Genomic DNA, 20,486 nt, shown 5'->3' with positions numbered 1-20,486 from the left:
TGTTGGCCTCCTGGATAGAAAGTTATGCTACCAAGCCAAAGGTGGGTGATTTTAATCTGCGGCCCTTAGGACTAGTTTTAATTGTTTTTTTGCCAACAATTATTCTAAGTGGTATAGCCCTGGTCTGTCCATTTGCACTACAGAGGTAACTCGTGGTTGCTGTGATGCTAAACTCTGTGACATTGATGTGTCAAATGCGATACTGGTTAACTATATGATTTACCGCCTCTGAAAGTCCACCGGAGGGTCAGCTATGGATTAGTTCCAACTCAACAGCACACAACAACAACAACAACAATCTTTACAGAAAGGAGCCAAATGGGGCAATGGGTGAGACACCTGACTGCTAGCGAGAAGGCTGAGCCCACAAGCTGCAGGAGGAAGAGTGGGCAGGCTGCTTCCATCAACATTTACAGCCTCAGGAAGCCGTGGGCAATTCTGCTTCATCCCACAGGGCTGCAATGAGTCTCCACTGACTTGACAGCAGTGAGTTTGGTTGGTTTCTTAAATGTTAATTTATTTACAGAATTAGTTTAATTTACATTATATTTCGTATAAGTTGCTTCCACCTTGCTCAATTATCTTACTGATAACTTCCTTCATGAAAGTGTATAAGCCAACTACCTCATGTCTTCTGCTCTAATATCCCACTTTTAGACGGCCAGTTCCTGATTTGCCCATCCCTACCAAAGCAGCACTCTCAGGGAACAAGCTTGGCCGTTTACAGAAGAATCTTCTGTTCCACTTGGAGACTTTGAGCATCTGCATCCACATGCAAAATCCAATCCAGAGCAAGTCCTCAAGTCGAATCAATCGACCCTAGCTCACAGCATAGATTGCTATGTTCGGGTTTTTTGTTTGTTTGTTTTTTGTCTAGAATCTTTATAGAAGGAGATCACCACGTCTTTTTTCCACAGCATCACTGGTTAGGGTCAAACCACAAACTCACAGGTTGGTGCTGACCATCAGTTCTACTCAATGCAATAAAGTTGGTTTTTTCAATGAGAGAGTGTGAGGAATACATGCAATCCCGAAGGTACATGGTTCAAGGCCATCGGCTGCTCCATAGGAGAAGGATGGACAATCTCCTCTTGTGCCATTAACTGCCCCTGAAAACCTGCCAGAGTGTTGGTTTCAACCCTACGGTACACAACAACATCCCCGGTATAGGAAAAGATGCAGAAAATGTTGGCTATTACTATTATTTAAAGATTATAGACATTCTTCCAATATATACTGTCACGTACTGAGTCAGAACAACTTACAGCTGACTCTCCGTTGGGTTCCCAAGGTTGCAGATTGCACAAGACATTGACCATCAAAGCCACTGGAGGCTCCAAATCTCCAGAGAGATGCCACCTTTGGGTTAACAGCTAAGCTCTCGACAGGTTTGGCCACCAGAGACCCAGAGACTCAAATATTATGCTTGAACTTTACAGAAACAGTCTGCAAAGAGCAGCTGTAATCATCTTTCGGGTGTCTTGGAGCTCCCTGACTCTCTGGAGGCCAGCAGTGTGGAGAATGAATAATCTGGTGAATGCCAGTACCGCGGAAGGGATTCCCTTGGGAAAGAACGGTCAGCTATCCTCTGGCTGTACCGTTAGTATTAGTACACCCTCCAGGGTGTTCGTCTGAACAAAGCCTTTGGTCTCACAGATGTGAATAAATAAAGATGTATGAGAAATGAGGAGAACAGTCGGTCCTGAACAGAATGTGGGCAGCAGGGGCTGAATATCCAACAAGAGAGGTAAGGGAGGCTGACTGGCCACTGCCTGCTAACCTGTAGTGAACCATTTCACATTTTCTTGTCACATTAAACATTCTCCTTCTAGGTCCTGAGGGCGTCTGTCTCCCTCCTAACCAAATGGTATCTTCATTGTCAGTCCCTTATAGAAAAGGAAAACCTAGTAAGCAAGCATGGGCTTACTGTTGCGTACTTACTAATCTGTAGTTTCCCAGACATTTGTGAAACTGTTCATTACAGATTAGTAAGGAAATGAGCACAGGTAAGCCTGCTTATCCTGCGTACTGCGTTATCTGGCCCTGCTTGTTTGCCCCAATGTTCAGAGCACAATTGAGAAAGGTGACCCTGGGGAAGGAAGGCTGAGAGACTAGAAGAGCATTAGGGAGAGGAGGATTCCAGGAAGAAGAAGAAGAGAGTGGTCCTTGGCCTGAAATCAAGCGAGTCCAGGTCACTTAAAGACTGAGGAGTATCCATGAACATTGGCCACCTGGACATCACCGGCAATCTTTGGGCCAACTTGGAGGGTGGGAATGAGGGGACAGAGTCCTGATGGTGCAGTGGTTAAAGGCATATTTAGCTACTAATGAAGAGGTCAGAAGTGAGCAGCTATCAGCTGCTTGATGGGAGAAAGAGCTAGAAGTCGGCTTCCACAAAGGCTACAGCCTCAGGAGCCTTGGGGAGCTGTGAGTCGGAATCGACTCGGCAGCAATGGGCTTGGTTTTTGTTTCGGTGTGGGACTGGGTGGAGCAGGAGGCAGAGCACAGCTGGCCAAGGAGTGAACTGGGTTAAGAACCTAAAGGTTCAGGAGTTGAACTCACCCAGTTACTCCTCGGAAGCCGAGGCATTTGGTTGTAGAAATATTACAGCCAAGAAAATCCCATAGAGTGAGTAAGCTCTGTAACACCAGGGATCACTCTGAGTCAGGATCAACTCAACAGCAGGAGGTTGGGTTCTTCTTGGTGTGAGAGTAACTATCGTCTGACAGATGGTGATCCAGGGGCGCTAGGACCCGGAGGATCAAGAGGAAGTTTCCTAGCATGTGTGAAAAATTCACATAATTAAGGACTGAAAGAGGAAAGCCAGCCAGCATCCAAAGGCAAATCAGAATGCCCTGTGAGACTTCAAGGCCCACGGTCCTTGTGGGAATCCCACGGGAGATCCTGAATGAATGGCACAAGATCCCACCCTTTCAGTGGGAAAGAAAGAAATGAGTAGACGCAGACGGATCGATTCTGTGAGTGGAGTGGTGGGAATGAGTGTGCTTGAGACGGACGGCAAGGTTGGCACAGGATAGAGCAGCATTTAGAGCTCTTGTACACAGGGTCACTATGAGTCACAAGCGACTCGATGGCACATAACAACAAAACCACAAATATCTGGAAGGATGCTGAGAAGGAAGCTTGAAGATAGTGATGATGGCTGAGGAGAGTTCCCTACTAGGATGCAGTTCTGAGGGCCTGGCTGAGACCCGAGACCATTAGTATCTCCACTAGTGGTTATCAGGTGCTGTCAAGTTAACAAAGACTCACAGCGACTTTGTACAAAAGATGAAAACCTGGTCCTATCCCGCATCATGTTCAAAATCTCCATCATGTTCAAGCCCACTGCTGTAGTCACCACATCAAACCAACCATCTCGTTGAAGGTTTTCTCCTTTTTCTGTGACCTTCCACCTTTCCCAGTCTGATGTCTTTTTTCTCAAGGATTGGTCCTTCCTGACAATATGCTTAAAAGAGGTGAGATGGTATTAAACCGTCCTTGCCTCTAAATACATCTGGTTATACTTCTGCCAAGATAGGTTTGTTTGTTCTTTTGGCAGTCCGTGGGATAGTCAGCACTCTTGGTCAACACCACAATTCATCTCTAGTCATTCTTATTCACTGTCCAACTTTCAGATGCATATGAAGCAAAATACTCATTGGCTAGTATATAGAATTACTCCCCATTTCATCAGTGAACCAGACCTTGATTTTGTCTCATGGCATTTCCATGCTACATGACAGAACTAACTTCTATACGGCCTTCTTGGCTGTAATATTTATGGAAACAGATCATTGGTCTTGTCTTTCATGAGGACACTCGATGGATTTGAACCACTAACCTTTAGATCAGTAGTCAAGCACAAACCATTATGCAGATAGAGGGGTGGCTTGAGCTCTACGGTGAGACATACAGAGAAGGGTCAGTTGGTGGAGATTTGTCAAATTACAGGCTGCCTTACCTTGGGTCCCTGTGGTCCAGGCAAGCCCTCAGGCCCTGGGAATCCTTTCTGGCCCGGAGCACCAGGGGGTCCGGGGAATCCTCTCTCCCCCTGTGAAAAGCAAAACAAGACAAGAACAGCAACAACCCAACAACCAGTGGAGTCATCGTGATTTCTTTTCTTTAAGATTTGAAAGTTCGCTTATTTTTTTCTCTTGGGGGGAGATTAGCACTCAAGAGAGACAGTAGCAGGCAATGAGGTACTGCCAATATGTGCCTACTTTTGTTTTAGTACCTTTACTTTTCTTCCCCTAAGTGACAAAGCCTCCCAAAGCAGAGATTAAGGAGAAGAGAGTGGAGACCTGATGGAAACACACACTTAGGAGTTGAGGCTCTGGCTTCTGTGACTCAGAAACCAGAGGAGATAGATGGTGCCCAGCCACCACTGCTGACCACACCAAACGGGGTCACCGTTCCTGGACAGAGTGACAGAAAACGTCCAACAAAATGAAAACACACAAAAATGATCTGACTTCATGGTCCAATAGCGACTGGTGGGACCACTAAGTCTATAGCCCTATGCCATCCCATAAACCTGAAGTAAAACTCACCCGGGGCTCTACTTTCAGTCAAACAATGGACAGGTTGATAAAGGAACCAGTAACACCAGTGAGGTAGTCACTCCTTCAAAAACCAACCATATCAGGCCCGTAGGGCAGTACTTGTCTAAGGATAAAACCCAGAAGGCCAGGAGTGGGATAGAAAGATTAATGAAAACTAGAATCATAAGATGAGAGTGGGAAGAGAGAGATTTGCATTGCGGACACTGTAATTAATATTATAAAGCAAATGTATGCGAATATTTGAATGGAAAGTCATTTTACTTTGTAAATTTTCACTTAAATCACAATTTTTAAAAATCCAGGTGAGCAGAGGGTAGGCTGATTGGTAGGTCAAGGGTAGCGTGAAAGGTTGTGTTTGGGGTGTAGGCATGACTGTGATGTAACTTTGAAAAAAATAAAAGCCAATGAGCACGTTTTTAATTTAAATCATTTTTTTGTTGTCACTGGAATGTGTGTTCACGTAGAAGATACAACAGAGAGGAAAAGACGGTATAATGAAAAGAAGTGTAAAGGAGATATATTTTTAAAAATTTTCAATTAAAAATGTAAAGTTAAGAGCATTTATTGGGAGGAAAGATAATTTTAAAAATGATAATCTCTCCAGAGGATATGGAACCAAGTGACGTAAGGAGACAGTTCAGAGATTTTCTAAAAGCGAACACCAGGAGACTTACCAAAAAACCTCAGTGACTGACATGCAGATAACGTTTAGAAAGAACTTAGAAAAATTCAGTGGCTGGGACATTTGGTAACAGTTCTAAAACTGGGTGATGGTATAGTTGAGCTGTAAGATAATATGGTATAGTTGAGTCGTAAGATAATATGACATAGTTGAGTTGCAAGATAGTGGGGTATAGCTGAGTTGTAAGATAGTGTGGTATACTTGAGTTGTAAGATAATGTGGTATAGTTGAGTTCTAATATAATGTAGTAGGTAAAGTTGAGTTGTAAGATACTGCATACATTTTTTTTTCACTGTGCTTTTAGTTACAGTCTATGGAGTGATTTGTTTTCCATTATTTATACCAATTTTGTTTTATAGCATTAATGACAGTGCCCACATCATAACAGCACTCCTCTCATTTCTTCCCTGTGATTCTCATTTTCATCTTTCCTTCCTTCCATCTTCTAATCCTCTCCTCCAACAAGGAATCAGATGGGATAGGAAAATCCCTAGCAAGGGTGAGTGATTGCCATAATGTGATAAATGCTTTGGTCAAATAACAATCCTTACATCTCAGGCCTTGATACGAGCAGTAAACATCCCTGGTTGACTCAGTCAATTTAGTTATACAATTAGCAAGTGCAATAATAATAAGGGAAGGGGAAATATCAAGAGTCTCTTTTTGGCAATGTGTGTGTGTGCGTGTGCATGTCGTTAGCATTCACATTTGCAAGGGAACAGATGAGTATAAAATAAAAAGAACCAGCTCTACCTCCTTCACTAGCGCTCAGTCACCTTCCTAGCACACACAGCACCATACAAACAGCAGCAATTCAGTGATGCGTTCTGAATGCAGGTGTGAGTCACAAAAGCGTTAGAACAGTCCAATTCGGATCTGAGTTATATTCCATCATCCCATAGTTGCACACGAAAACCTGCATCCAGTTGCCCAAAAGCCACAGGACATTAACAAATAAAAATAATGACAATTTTATAATGAGCATTTCAGTTATATGGAATTTATTTTCCTTAGAGCTTAAAACGTATTCTTTATAAAATATCTTTAGTAGCCCCCCTTTCAACATTGTTAAATAATTAATTAGTGTCTCTGAGGAAAGAATTCAGTCAACAAAGAAAGAAACTTTTTTGTCTAGCCTCTGCCTTAATGATCACAAATTGCAAATTAATGGAGCGAATTAATGAGAATTCAAAACATTCCTTCTCTTCCTAAATTCCGAGATGGAGCTGCCTCCTGTGGCGTCGGCTAGGATGGGTTTCCACCAGGGGGCAGACTCGGACCAGTGCTGCAGAGCAGAGACTCTGGGTGCCAGTGTTTATTTTCTGCCCTAGTGAGCGAATCAAGTTGTTCTCAGCTGCACTGTCGTGTTTGGCAACATCATCAAGGGTGTATATACGCATGCAGGCAGTTCTCATAAGCCCTCATTTTTGCTAACTTACTCTCCATAAAGCAACAGTTATAATTTAACTGCCATTATTTAAACAAGTTATCTGAAGTTTCCTGCAAGACACCTCTTTTTTAAGGTTAATGTTTATAGCCAATTACCAGCTACCACTGAGTCCAGTACAACTCGTGGCAAGCCCCGTGTGTGTCAGAGTGGAACTGCGCCCCACAGAGATTTCAATGGCTGGTGTTTGAGGGAGTAGATTGCCAGGTCTTTATTCCTAGGCACTTTGGTTAGCAGCTGCACATTTAAATTATTACATGCCCCAGCGATTCCAAGGCTTACAAATAATTATTTACAACTCTGACTGGGCACTGGAACAGCATGCTGTCTATTTTCCCCACTACTAATAAAAAATAACATGCATTGCTTGCAAAGTGAAAAGAAATAGTACAAACAGTGATTTTTTGTTATTTTTTTTTACCTTCGCCCCTTTGACTCCACTGCAGAAGCACTGGCCTTTGTCTTTACAGATGCATCCCTAGGCAGAAAGAGAGAGAGAGAGAGAGTTGTGTTTATAAACAGCTTAACAGATCCTAAAGAACAGAACAAAAGAAAATAGTTTTCTGTTTTTTGAACACTTCTCCCTAGGAGCTACATGATATAACATATAATGTATGTCTGTGTGAGACACTACATAATAGGGAAGAGAAATAAGAAGGCATTGCAAACAAGAGACTTCTGGGATGTGTAGACTTAATTTTTGGTATATTCAGGAATTCATTCATGGGAATGATTATCTGCCTTAGTCTGATTTTTTTTTTTAGGAGAAATCTGGTTGATTTACATCTTCCTTAGTCTGATTTTTTTCTTTTTTTAGGAGAAATCTGGTTGATTTACATGAAAATTAACAGTGTTACATGAAAACAAGAAGCAAATAAACAGACCACTGTCAAATTCCAACTGAGGCAACAACCTTCCTCTGGGACTGTCAGGCGGTCATTCTTAACAGATTCTTCTTCCTCTTGCAGTGCCATTGGTGGGTTTGAACTGCCAATCTTGTTTGGTTAGCAGCCTAGTACACAACCTACTACATCCCCAAAGCCGTGGACTTCCATGCATGAGTGTGTAGGCAGGCTCCCCTGGCTATGCTGTGCTTTATTGGGCTTGGCCTTTCATGAGTTCAAACTTTGGGGCGACCCTGCATTGAGCACATGGACTAGTACCAATTTTCCAACAGCACGTGCTCATTTTGTGTCTGACTGTCACATTCTAGGAATTCTCACAGTATTTCTAACCTTCAACAAGCTATTGTCCATACAATAGTCTACAGCCTAATGTCAATGTAACTTTCTGTGCACTGGGAAACAAAACATTTGGTTTATTGTCATAATCTCTTTATTGTCGTGGTTTGGAGCTGAACTGGCATGCTCTCTGATGTACGTCTCCTGATTACATAGCAGTAATTACAATGCCTGGTACAGTGGCAGTCACAATGGGCCAGAGCATAGAGCCGAGTGTGAGAATGGCCTAGGGCTGGGTAAGGGGTCCCTGTGCCTTTGAATATTGGAGATGAGTACTGAATATCCCACGGAATGCCTAAAGAGCAAACAAGTACATTTTGGTAGAAACGCAATCAGGCTTGTCCATAGTGGCAAGGATGGTGAAACTTCACCTCACAAACTTTGGAAATGTTGTCAGGAGGAAAAAGACATCACGCCGGGAAAAGCAGAGGGTTGTTGCAAGAGAGGAAGACCCTTAATGAGATGGATTGACAGAGAAACTGCAGCCATGCACTTGCACAGGGCAGAGATTCTGACAATGACACAGGACAAGCCAAGATTACAACCTGCTGTTCACAGAGTTGCTGTGAGTTGTTGTCGATTTGATGTTATCTAGCTACACCTAACGATATACCTATATATTAATTACTGATTGTTTTATACGTGCTTGATCCTAAATGTCATTTCCCTGAAATGATAGTCAAAACTGGAAGAGGTGACCTACATACATCACATGCCTCTCACAAGAATAAACACATTTGCTAATGTTACTGCTGAAATGTTCTTTTTTCATTAAAACAACAGCAAATAAAAACATCCCACCTCTATACTGCCCACACATCGAATTCAGACTTCCAGAATCCAGAAGTGAGAGAATGAAAGCCTATTTTAAGTCAACTCAGTTTGTGGTAATTTGTTATAGTAACTCAAGAAAACGTATACATTCATCGTAGCAGAAGCACCCTAAAATTTTTCTGGCTTTAATTTCCAGTTAAAGCGGCCGGGCGTGGCTTAGCTGTGTATCCACACATTTGGGATGGCTGGGCTGCAGAACGTGGCGATTCTGCTGACACAGAGACAGTCCACTTGGCTGAGTGACCTGGGAATGGCGGATGGCCCAGTCCCCTGGTGGCTGGTCAGCGGCGATTCTCGAAACCAGCACGCCTCTGGGTCCCTCTGCAGAGACCTCGAAGGGCTGGGAGGTGTTTGGGGATGATGATGACAGTGGACCAAGCCTCAAGGTTTCTCTTAATGATGCTGCTTTTCCAGGAATAAAGTTTTCAGCTTGCAAATATATTTCAGTACTTCTTTAAGTCCGACAGACTTACTGACGTTCAGATTCTTGTAACTCACAGCAACCCTCCACCGAGTTTCTCAGCCTGAAAACAGTAACGGGGGGAGACTGCTCACCTTCCTCCGGGAGAGCTGCTGGTGGAGTCGAACCATGGGAGACACCCAGCCTTTGGGTTTGCGGTGTATTCACTAGAGGCTACGCCACCAGACTCCTGAAGACTCACCTGCTTAGTCCACCAAATACTGGCCATATTATCATTTTTGTTCATTTCTATTCACTTTCTGGCTACCTTGGCAGCACCATGTTTACATGAGCTCTAGTGGCTTAGTGGTAGAAAGTTGTGCTGCCAATGCAAAGGCAAGCAGTTCAAATCTACCAGCTGCTCCCCAGGAGAAAAGAGGGGTAATCTCCTCTGGTGTAATTTACTGCCTCTGAAAATGCTGGAGGGTCAGCTAGGAGTCGGTTCTGACGTAACAGCACTGTAATCGCTGTTAGGTGCCATCGAGTTGAGTACAACTCATAGTGACCAAGTGAATAACAGATCTGAATCCTGTCCTGTCCTCTGCTACCCCTCACCATCCCTGACACCCTCGGGCCCATTGCTGCAGTCACTGTGTCAGCCCAAAAGGAAAATGAACAGCAACGATGACATGACTAGGACATAGTCCATGGAATTACTATCTCAAAAGAGATTGGTTTTTAAAAAATTTTTATTATTATTATTCATTTTAATGACAATTTACAAAGATTTTGGATTTCCATTTATTCATTGTTGGACTCTTCTCTCTGCCCACCCCTCCCCTCCAGTTTATTCTTCTCTTTGAAAAGTAAAAGTCTTTCATTGTTATATACAATCCCTCCCACCAAGTCCATCCCACTGTGCAGCCTTCCTGCTGGATTCATGTAACGACAATTCAAAAAGAAAAAAGAGATGTTGTTGTCATTGTGTGCCATCGAGTTGGAACCAATCCATAGTTGACCCTCCAGTGAATTTTCAGAGACAATTAATGACACAGGAGGAGACAGCCAGAGTGGCCATACTTTCTTTTATTTTTCTCTCTTGGTCTACTTGTTGGCACTCACTTTTGAAACACCATGAGTACATGAGTGGAATACAGCACATGACATTACTATTCAAATGCCAATCCATTAAAGACACATTATAGGAAAAGGCAATTTCTGACATCCTTCTTTTATCTTAAGCAAAATTCTTATCTGACACTTCTTCTTCCACCAACAAAGTACCTTTAAGCTTCTTTACATTTTAATGGAGTAAGAAATCATTTGTCAGGAGCAAAAACCCTCTTAATTCTTTTATGGCCTTTCTAACTCAGCTAACCATTAACACATCAGGAAGTGATCCCAGATTACATAATCGTTTAGCACTTTTGAATATGAAATAGTTCAACTGGTGAGAGTCATTAATATTTTTTTTATGATCTCACTTAAAAAGAACAACAAACACTGATAATCAAACTCAAACTCATTGCAGTCAGGTTAGACTGACATGCATAGCTCAAGGCTGTGACAGGAGGAGACTGCCCACCTCAGACCAGCTTGAGGGTAATGTGGTCATGGCTGTCAGGTGCCATGCAGTTGATGGTACCTCTTCACAACCCCACGAACAGTACCAGAACCTTACCCTATCCTGTGCCATCCTCCAATTGGCCACGTTCGAGACCATTGTTTCATTCGCTGTGTTAGCCCATCTCTTTTGGAGTTGTCTTCTCTTTTGCTGACCTTTCTAAGCATGATGTCTTTTTCCAATGACTGGCTGCTCTTAACAACAGGCCTAGAGTCTGTGAAGTAAAGGTTTCTCATCCTTGAGAAATCATCCAATCACAGACTTACCTCAGGGAGATGGATATCTGTCCTTTTGCCACGTGCCAGCTGGCCCTTTGAGAAACTCCTTAACCCTCTAGGCTTAGGCTCTGTCTACATCACCTCTGTCGTCATGAGCTGCCATGGAGTTCATTCACAGAGTGCTTACGCAGGACAATGTAAAACACTGCTCACAATGGCCATCGTATTGCGTCCATGCCTCAGCTCCTGTTAGAATTCACCTCCACAAAGGTCTTGCTCCCCCTCACTGGCCTGACCTCTAGTTCACCAAGTGTGATGTCCTCCTCGTGTCTTCATGCCATGTCCAGAGCAAGCAAGGTGAACAATCTCTGTTGTGATCTTCAAAGTCTTCACTGGCTAACTGGTGCGAGCAGATTGTTGTAACGGTCTCCTCAGTATTTGTCAGAGTGGAGGCTCCCCTGAAGCCTGTCTGCAAGGTCATTTTGCTGCTCTTTGGAGTCCTGGGGACACAGCCTCCTGCCTCACAGTAGCAATCAACCCACCACAGCACGACCAATGGGATGGTTTATTTTTTATTTTTATTTTACTGTCCAGTACTTTAGTGCCTTGTCTTTTCCTTTTGAGGTGGATCACTGGTATAAAGAACTTGCAGAATCCTTGCACTTAGGGGCTCAGTAGATGGGGGTCACCTGTCCCCCATTTTTGGTTTATGATCAGATAACATCTTTGCTACTTTTGAATCTTTCCTACTGTTAGTCTAAGCTGCGTGAGTAGGTAGGTAGTCTCCAAACTGCCCCAATCTGAGAGCAATGATGTCCTTCAGCCAATTCCAACTTACAGTGACCCTGCAACAGCGTTCCACGCCTACACATCTTTATGACAGGAGATTATCTATCTTTCTTCCAAAGAGCAGCCAGTGAATTCAAACTACTGGCCTTTGAGCAAGCAGTCCAACTCATAACCCAGTACACCAGGAGAGAAATGAACTAGCTGCTGTTTACTAACAGCACCCCTTCCGTACCTGCGGAGTTCTGATGGCGCAGGCCACAGGGAGTTCCCCTTCTAATCCCAAGGCAGTGTTTCTCCGGCAGCTCAGATGCACTAGCGGCAACTTGGGAAAAAGATGGGCAATCTCTTCTGTACTGTCATGGATTAGTTATCACTCAAAATTGCATCTCTAGCCATTGGTCCAGGAGAGTGGGGGCCATTTCTGACCTTTTGGGAATTGACTTTGCACTGTGGATGTTGCCGATGGAGACCATTCCATTTTATGGCACTAACAGAGGTCAGGCTTGGCCATCCTCATGTTGCCAACACATTCTCACATCCTCCCATGCAATTTACAGCCTCAGAAACCCACAGGAGGGTCAGCTATGAGTCAGTGTCAAATAGACAGTAACAAGTTTGAGTTCAAGTTCAAGACACTAACCACCCTAGTTGATAAAATATAGTGAGATCAGGGAGAGTTGGGTGTTTGTGGAGGCTGTCCTTTCTTCCAGGCAGCACAAGTTTCCTACCTTTGTGAGCGGACAGCCTCACAATGCCTCCATTGCTGATTTTTAGGGACTACATTTCAGTTTTCCCTTTTCTGACAGGTTTCCACCTTACAAATGTTCTGATTTCACAGATTTTTTTACTATATTATTCACAGATGAGAATCAACTTGGCTAACTTGTCCAGCAGCACTTGATCTTTATAACTAGAAAGGACCAAACAAAATCAGGATATTCTTGATGTTCACAATAGTTAGGATGTAGCAAGTTCCCACGGACACTGAATTAGTGAATTCTGACCCACTGCTCCTTAAAGACACACAGAGTTAGGTCTCTGTCGACTTCTGGTCACAATATTGTCATCAACCTAATAGCTTTGCTTTAAGTGTGCTTGTCAGAAGGCATCGTATTTAATACATCTTGATGCTTCATTAACATTGACCTGAAGGCCAACAGCACTGTAACTGGTGCCTGGATAGAGTGCGTCGAACTTACCTTCTCTGTAAGATACAATTTGGCCTTGTTGTGCTCAGGGCCTAGACAGTACTTGGGCATAACTCTTGGGGTCATTTTAAACAAAGTCACACACAAAAAGAGACCAATGATTAGAAAAATGTATGCTACATAGGTTACAAAAAAGACAGCTATTTACAATCTGGGAGCCGAGACAGGAAGACACGCTGTGATCTTGTTCGACTTTTGTTGGGATCACAGCTCCTGAATGACTCAATTTTTTGTTGTTGTTGTTGCTCTGCACATTTTCACTGATGATGGCTAGAGCACGCAGAATGTTGCCTGGGAGCTTAGAAATAAATTTGTAAGTGAGCAAGTTCAGGAACTCAGAATCCAAGAATAATAAGGATTAATTATATTGGAAGCAGGGGTGGCATCTGCTTCCACAACAGTTTGCCTTTGGAAACTCTATGAACGTGGAGAAATGATAGAAGTTATCTAAGTGTTCAGGTCTTTCGTTCATAGGGTTGCTATGAGTCGTCTATAACTCGAAGTCACATAACCACAACAACAATCCTATTTTATACAAAGGGAGCAAGTTCTTCTGAAAATGCCAATGAGAAAGCACTTGGTGCTGTTCTCCCTGTTGCCACACTGTTGTTGCTGTTGTCAGGTGACATCATGTTGTCTCTTCCTTATGCTCAACTTACTTAAACATAACGTCACTGTGCCCTGTAACATATCTGTGATCACTGATGCATTTTAGCCCACTGTTGAGCTTCTTATATTATTAGTCCTCATTGAGAGTGTTCCTTAATCCTGATGACTCTCTGTGTTACCAAACACAATGCTATTTAATAACAATGAGTCTTTTCTTATGACTTGTTCAGACAAAACCAGATGTCTTACCAACCTTCTCACTACAGCAAACAGGAGTTACAATGGAACACTCCATGGTATTTCCAAGACTCTTGACTAGCCAATATTCTTGAACATGGTATATTCGTGAATATTCTATGTTTAGTCAATATTCTTGAATGCACAATGTTCATTCTAATTGAACAATCCACGGTATACCTGACATTTTTTCACTAGCAATGTAATCAGAATGTATCATTCCTCTGTCCTCTGCTTGGTCCTAGGCCATCCTCCCACAGTGGCCAGGCCTGAGCCCACTACTGCAGCCACCAAGGCAGTCCATCGCAGTGGGAGTCTCCCTTTTGCATCAAAGACCTTGTCCTTTTTCAACCATGATGTCTCTCATGGATTGTGTTGTATACCTCAAAACACAAGTGGGTAATGATACAATGTGGACACTCTGTAATGATCCCCCACGATAAATTCAGTAGTTCCAAGAGGATTAAGGGTAGAATGCAACACACTCCTCCTCCACGACAGAAAAACGTCTCTAGGGTGTGATCTGTAATACCTTGTAACTCATTAGAAAGAAGAGAGAAGGAAAATGAGCTGGGCAGAGAGATCTCAGCGTCAAGAGAAAACTGCCAGAAGTGGGTGGAGCATGTTCTTTCAGGCTTACGTCTCTGTGCTAGGAAGCTCCCTGGCATTAGAGAAGGCCTCTAAACATGGAGGTCTCTAAGGAATGCTGAGTCTATAGACATGGAAGGAAACAAGGACCTTCCGACAGAAATGACAGACAGGGGACCTGCCTTACAGCCAGCACCCTGAATTTTGATGGCGCTCTAATGGCCTAGTGGTAAGACGCTGCTCTGCAATCTTGAAAGCACACAGTTCGAATCCATCAGTTGCTCCATGGGACCATCTCCTCCCGTGCAATTAACTGCCTCTGAAAATCCACTGGAGGGTCAGCTGTGGGTTGGTTCTAACTCGATGGTACACAACAACAACAACAACAACAACAATAACAACAACAGTGCTCCTTGGAGACAAGGATGGTGAAATGTCATCTCATGTCTTTTGGGAGTGTTGCTACAAGAAGCTATTCTTTAGAATGGGTCATCAGGCTTGGAAAGGTGGAGGGGCAGCAAAAGAGAGGAAGACCCTCAATGAGGTCCTGCCTACTATACATCGGGTCCCTGTGAGTTGTACTTGATTCAACAGTACCTCATAACAACAACAACAACAACAACAACAACAACAACAACACTACTCCATCTCACATACTTGGACATGCTGCCAGGAGGGGGTGAGTCCCTGGAGAAGGACATCGTGTTTGGAAAGGTAGAAGATCAGCACATGAGAGGAAGACCCTCGACAGAAGGAAGGAAGACGGACGGACACAGGGACTGCGGCAATGGGGTCAGGTGTGTTAACGACCGATTGGCTCAGGGCAGGGCAGGGTTCAGAGCTGTTGTTCGGAGTAGCTATGAATTGTAATCAACTTGACAGCACATGAGAACAACAGCTAAACTGTAGGAGAATGAATTTCCATTTGTTAAAACTCCACTTGGGCGAGCTCTGGTGGCCTAGCGGCAAGGAGCTGCACTGTAATACCAGAGGTGTGCAGGTCAAATCCACCAGATGCTCTGCTGAAGAAGGATGAACAATCACCTCCTGTGCCAGTCAGATCCGATTTGACGGCACACACATAAATAATAATAATAAAAAACAAACAAACAAACAAACAAACTCTCCACTTGGTACATCTCTGTTAGAGCAAGGCCAGGAAACCAAGACGACTTACGTAATGGAACTAAGAGCACTTGTTCAGGGACTCATCTCTCCTGTTGTTGTTGTTGGACACAACAAGAGCATCTGTTCAGGGACAACATGCTCAATGTAGGAGATGCCGTCTCCCCCGTGCCCCCCCAAGCTGCTTCCTGGCTGTTCTTTTTCCAGGATACATTTGTTTTTCCTTTTGATGGCCCCTGAAAGGGTCACTCACAAAGTGTCTTCTGCTTGAGGACGACACTACCTAACCATTCAGGCATAAGTTCCAGAGGCAGACTTGTTCGGTCAAAACCCAGCTCTGTTCTTTTTACTATACATGTGTGACACTGGGCAATTATGCTCTGTGTCAGTCTCCACATCTATGAAATGGGTGAACACAGGCAAAGGCGTAGAACATTCACTGGCTGCTGACTGAAGGCTGTCTTGATGGGGTAGCAGCGATGTGAGTTGTCACTAGTTCATCTGCTGTTGACAGGGGGTTTTTAATAACAGGGGACTCAGTAACGCTCCACTAACCCCAAGGACTTCCAGGATGAACGAATCTGTCTAGGATGAAGTGCGTCTAAGGGCCTCCTGAGAAGCTTGGGTGGTGAAACTGTGTCTCATGTATTCTGAGCAGGTGGATAACAGGAAGTAGGCCTTGGAAAAAGATATCATGCTGGGACAGGCGTAGGGTCAGGGAAAGGGAGGAAGACCCTCAACGAGATGGATTGATGCAATGACTATAGTAATGGGGTTCAGTTTATTAGAGATTATGAGAGTGGCTCAGAATAAGGCAAGGCTCAGACCAATTATTCATCGGGTTACTGTGGGTTATAGTCAACTTGTTGTCACCTAACCACTCTGCTATAGCTTGTACTTGACTTGAAGGCACCTAAAACCAACAACTAGTTCATCACCTCATTGTTGTTGATGTGTGCTGAGTTGACTACAGCTAACAGTGATCCTATGAACAATGTGTCTGAACCCTGCCTTGGCCTGAGCCAATCTCACTGTCTCTGACACATCTGACCCCACTGCCATAGTCACAGTGTCAATCCATCTTGTCCAGCGTCTTCTTCTGTGCTGACCCTCTATCCTCCCAAGCATCATGTCCTTCTCCAAGTACTGGTCCCTCCAGGAGACATGCCCACTGTGGAAAGGCATTTGATTGTGTGGATTATAACAAAAACTGTGGCGAATTTCAGGACACCTGATTGTGCTCATGCAAAACCTAGACCAGGAAGCTTTGTCCAGAGCAAGGGAACACAGCATTGCTCACTTATACCCTACTAGTGTTACTTAAATGCTAACAAGTTGATAACTTCAGCCAATAGTAAATTGTTGTTGTTGTTAGGTGTCATCAAGTTGAACACAACTTACTGCACAAAAGAGTTGAACCCTGTACCGTCCTCACAGTTCCTGACACGCAAGAGTCCACCACGGCAGTCACTGCGTCAATCCACCTGGTTGAGGGTCTTCAATCAACTCCCTCTCCAAGGAAGAACTCTTATTATAATTCTCTAAGTAACCCCACCCTCAGGACGATTCAACTAAAAAGTCTGTTTTTAACTCCTCAAATTAACAGTGATCCAATTATGCACATTCATTTTCAGGAAATGATTCCCAAGCGCTCTTGACTGTGACCTTTCCCTGCTCTCCCTGCATTCTTCTCCTAAACAGAAGAGGCCTCCCCTGCCCTTTGCCAAGCCCTCCTCTCCTGCACCAGCCAGGCGTGGTTCAGTACACGGGCAAGCTGGCATTGCTCAAAGCTAGTTACCACTCAGCTGAGCAAGTCTGTTGATTCTGCACGATGGTTTCTGACCTTGCCAGCCCCTGTGCCCAGCCAATAGCCTGAGGCGAATGCTTTTCCATGTGAAAAGAGCTGATCAAGGCTGCCCCAACCGTGCCAGTCAGCGCTGTCTTCCGTGGGCCGAAAGCTGCCTCCATCCCGTGTCTGCTTTAAGCAGCTGACCCCAAGCCTTGGCAGCCTCCCCTCCAGTCAAGGAGAGCGTCACCTTGGGGCAGGTTTCTGCGGTGCCACTCCTGCCCCACCCAGCGGCTGCTGTCAGCACCCCTAGATATCACAGACATCTCCAATCTTTCAGCTCCTGCCTGAGAGACATCCCCAGTCTAGACATCTCAACCAGTCACCCGCTTTTGATTTTCTGGTTGGCAGCAAGCACAGATTGCGGGCGCTGCCAGAGGAAGGTGCAAGCAGAGGGCTTTGGTGTATTTGGGAATAAACATTATGGTAAGAGGTTTGCTTGAATCAGGAAGTGCAGACAGCAGTGTTCCCATCTGGGATCATTAACTCTAAATGTCTATGATTTTTTCCATTCTCTAAAGCTCTGAATCCAGAAGGACTGAGTAACCTTGAACACCTGTATGAGCTTCCTACAGCTGTTATAAGAAGATAGGAAAGAGTGAAGGGTGTTAAAGAACAGAGATGTATTGTCTCGAGGTCCTGGACGTTGCATGTCTGAGTTCAGGGTGATCTGGCCATGAACTAGAGAGAAGTCCTTCCCTCCTGACTTATGGAAGCCCTGGGTGTTCTTTGGCTTATATTTACAGTGTAACTCCATTATCATATGCCTCCTTTTGATTTGTGTCTCCTCGTCTCTTCTGTAAGACACTGCTCAGGTTGGATGAGGACCCATTATGTGCTCAACTTTTCTGAGAGCTTCTTCAAAGACCCTTTTTTCCATATAAAGTAACACCTACAGGTGCCAGCATGAGGAATTCAGCATAACTTTGGGGAAACAAAACATAAAAACTATATAACACCATCTGTGGCAGATGGACAGACTTACATGGATAAGGATGATGTCAAAGAAAATGATAGAAAATAACATGTGAAACTGCCCCCTCCATATGCAATAACTGGACAATGAGAAAAAAACTGAAGAAGAACTTGAACTTGTGAATTGTGAAGTTGTTGAAGAATACTGAATACACTACACATTGTGTTGGCGCTTGTTGTTAAGAGCCACTGAGTTGAGAACAACTCATATGAACTCTGTGAACAACAGATCTGAATTCTGTGCTATCCTGTGTCATCCTTGCACCAGGAGAACAAGCAAATCTGTCTTAGAGGAAAAATAGCCAGACATATCTTACAATGAAGATGTGGAATTCTAACTCACTTTAGAAAAGTCCTGGAGAAGGATGTCTTGCCTGGTAAAGCAGGGGGTCAGTGAAAAGGGCGATTTTCAATGAGATATTGGCTCAGACATAGCAACGATCATGAAGACGACACAGGTCTGGGCAAGGTTCTGCTCTGTGATCCACAGCATCTCAAGGTACTGGAACTGACAAACTGATACTTCAGAACAAGAACAGGATATGAACTTTGTTAGAACAATACCAGTGGTTCACAGACTAAGCATTTACTGTGTATGAGAACTAGGCTTGGTGCCCCCTGCTTTGTGTGCCATTTCAAACAAATGGAAGCGATTTTGAGTGATCGTCTGTTTTGCATCTATGAACCTAAAAGCATATAACAAGCAGCACAGGAGTTCCACCACCCATGGCTCAACGTTCAGCCAAACAGTGCTGTTTGGTGCCATCGAGTCAGCTGCCACTCAGAGCCACTCAAAGTACAGAAGAACCAGACCCAGCTCCACGCTGTGTCAACCTCACAATCTCTGCTGCACTAAGACCCTATGTTTGCAGTCACTGTGTCAACCTATCCCCTTGAGGGTTTCCTTTTGCTGACCCTCCACTCTTCCAAGCATGATGTCCTTATCCAGGGACTGGCAGGCTAATGTACACAAAGTATGTAGGACACGGTTTTATCATCTTTGATACTAAGAAGCATTCTGACTGCACTTTGTCCAAGACAGATTCAGTTGTTCTTTTTATTTTTAAATTTTTTTTGCACTTCATGGTGTATTCAAGATTTTCACCAGCAACACAATTTAAAACCATCAACTCTTCTTTACTATTCCTTATTCATTGACCAACTTGCACACCCATATTGAAAATGTCCTGGTTTAAGTCAGGTGCACCTTAGTTATTAAAGTGACATCTTTGATCTTCAAGACTGTAAAGAGGTCTTCAGCAGCAGATTTGCCCAATGAAACATATTGTTTGATTTCTTAACTACTATTTCCATGGGTGTTGATTATGGAGCCAAGTTAAGCAAAATCCTTGATAACTTTAAACTTTCCTCTGTTTAAATAATAAAAAAACAGACCGACTTAGAAGATGGACAGCAATCTCCAGGGGGGTGTAGATCATAACCCAAAGAACTAACTTCTCTGGTGGTTCGAATCCACCAGTCACTACCTCAGAGATGGGACAAAAATGAGCAATATTCTCCTGTGCAATATAAAGAGTTGGAAAGTCAATGGAGGATCAATTAGGAGTCAGTTTGAACTTGACCCCAATGAGCTGAGTTGACAACAGCAGCAATAATACTAGAGAGCTATTCAGTCCTTAGAACCATCAATCATGGAAGATCAAAATAATAGCATTTGTTCAGGGATAAAGCTCAGAAGGCTAGAAGAAAGAAAAGGATTGTTAGAAATAAAATTCTCATGGAGAAAATGGGAAGATCAAGTCACACCGCACTTAACATCATAAAATAAAATGTGCGTGAATGATTGGACGGAAAATTAGTTTGTTTTGTAAACTTCACTCAGATTGTATTTTTTTAGGAGGGTTGGAAGCAAAGGGTGACCCACAAGGCAGTCACTTTTCCAAATGGAAGCCTTTGTTGGACTCCAGAAAAGAAACAGATGCCACATATTTGAAAATAAGGATACTGGCTGAGCACTGGCAGTTTTCTGAGTAACAAACAGAGAAGACCAGGCTTTTCATTTATCTAAGCAAGACCTCTGGAAACTCTATGAACTTGGAGAAACGATGAAAGTTACACAATTATAAAGTCTTTCATT

The 20,486-nt window shown here is 43.6% G+C and overlaps 1 protein-coding gene across 1 annotated transcript in view; it reads right to left on the bottom strand.

The window, feature by feature from the left end:
* COL4A3 (collagen, type IV, alpha 3 (Goodpasture antigen)) overlaps nt 1-20,486 on the bottom strand; it is a 180,838-nt gene that overhangs the window by 96,316 nt on the left and 64,036 nt on the right. Inside the window, exons 3-6 of the mRNA XM_006890323.1 lie at nt 14,815-14,843; nt 14,639-14,657; nt 7,116-7,172; nt 3,965-4,054 (exon numbers count right to left, since the gene is read on the bottom strand). Of these exons, the coding sequence (XP_006890385.1) occupies nt 3,965-4,054; nt 7,116-7,172; nt 14,639-14,657; nt 14,815-14,843 (195 nt within the window). The remainder of the gene's footprint in view (nt 1-3,964; nt 4,055-7,115; nt 7,173-14,638; nt 14,658-14,814; nt 14,844-20,486) is intronic.

This window comes from Elephantulus edwardii, unplaced genomic scaffold (genome assembly GCF_000299155.1).
Source record: "Elephantulus edwardii isolate Elephantulus edwardi_28Jun2011 unplaced genomic scaffold, EleEdw1.0 scaffold00087, whole genome shotgun sequence".
In the NCBI taxonomy this organism is placed as follows: Eukaryota; Metazoa; Chordata; class Mammalia; order Macroscelidea; family Macroscelididae; genus Elephantulus; species Elephantulus edwardii.
Note: the sequence above shows the minus strand (reverse complement) of the source record. Positions and strands in the feature narration are given on the sequence as shown.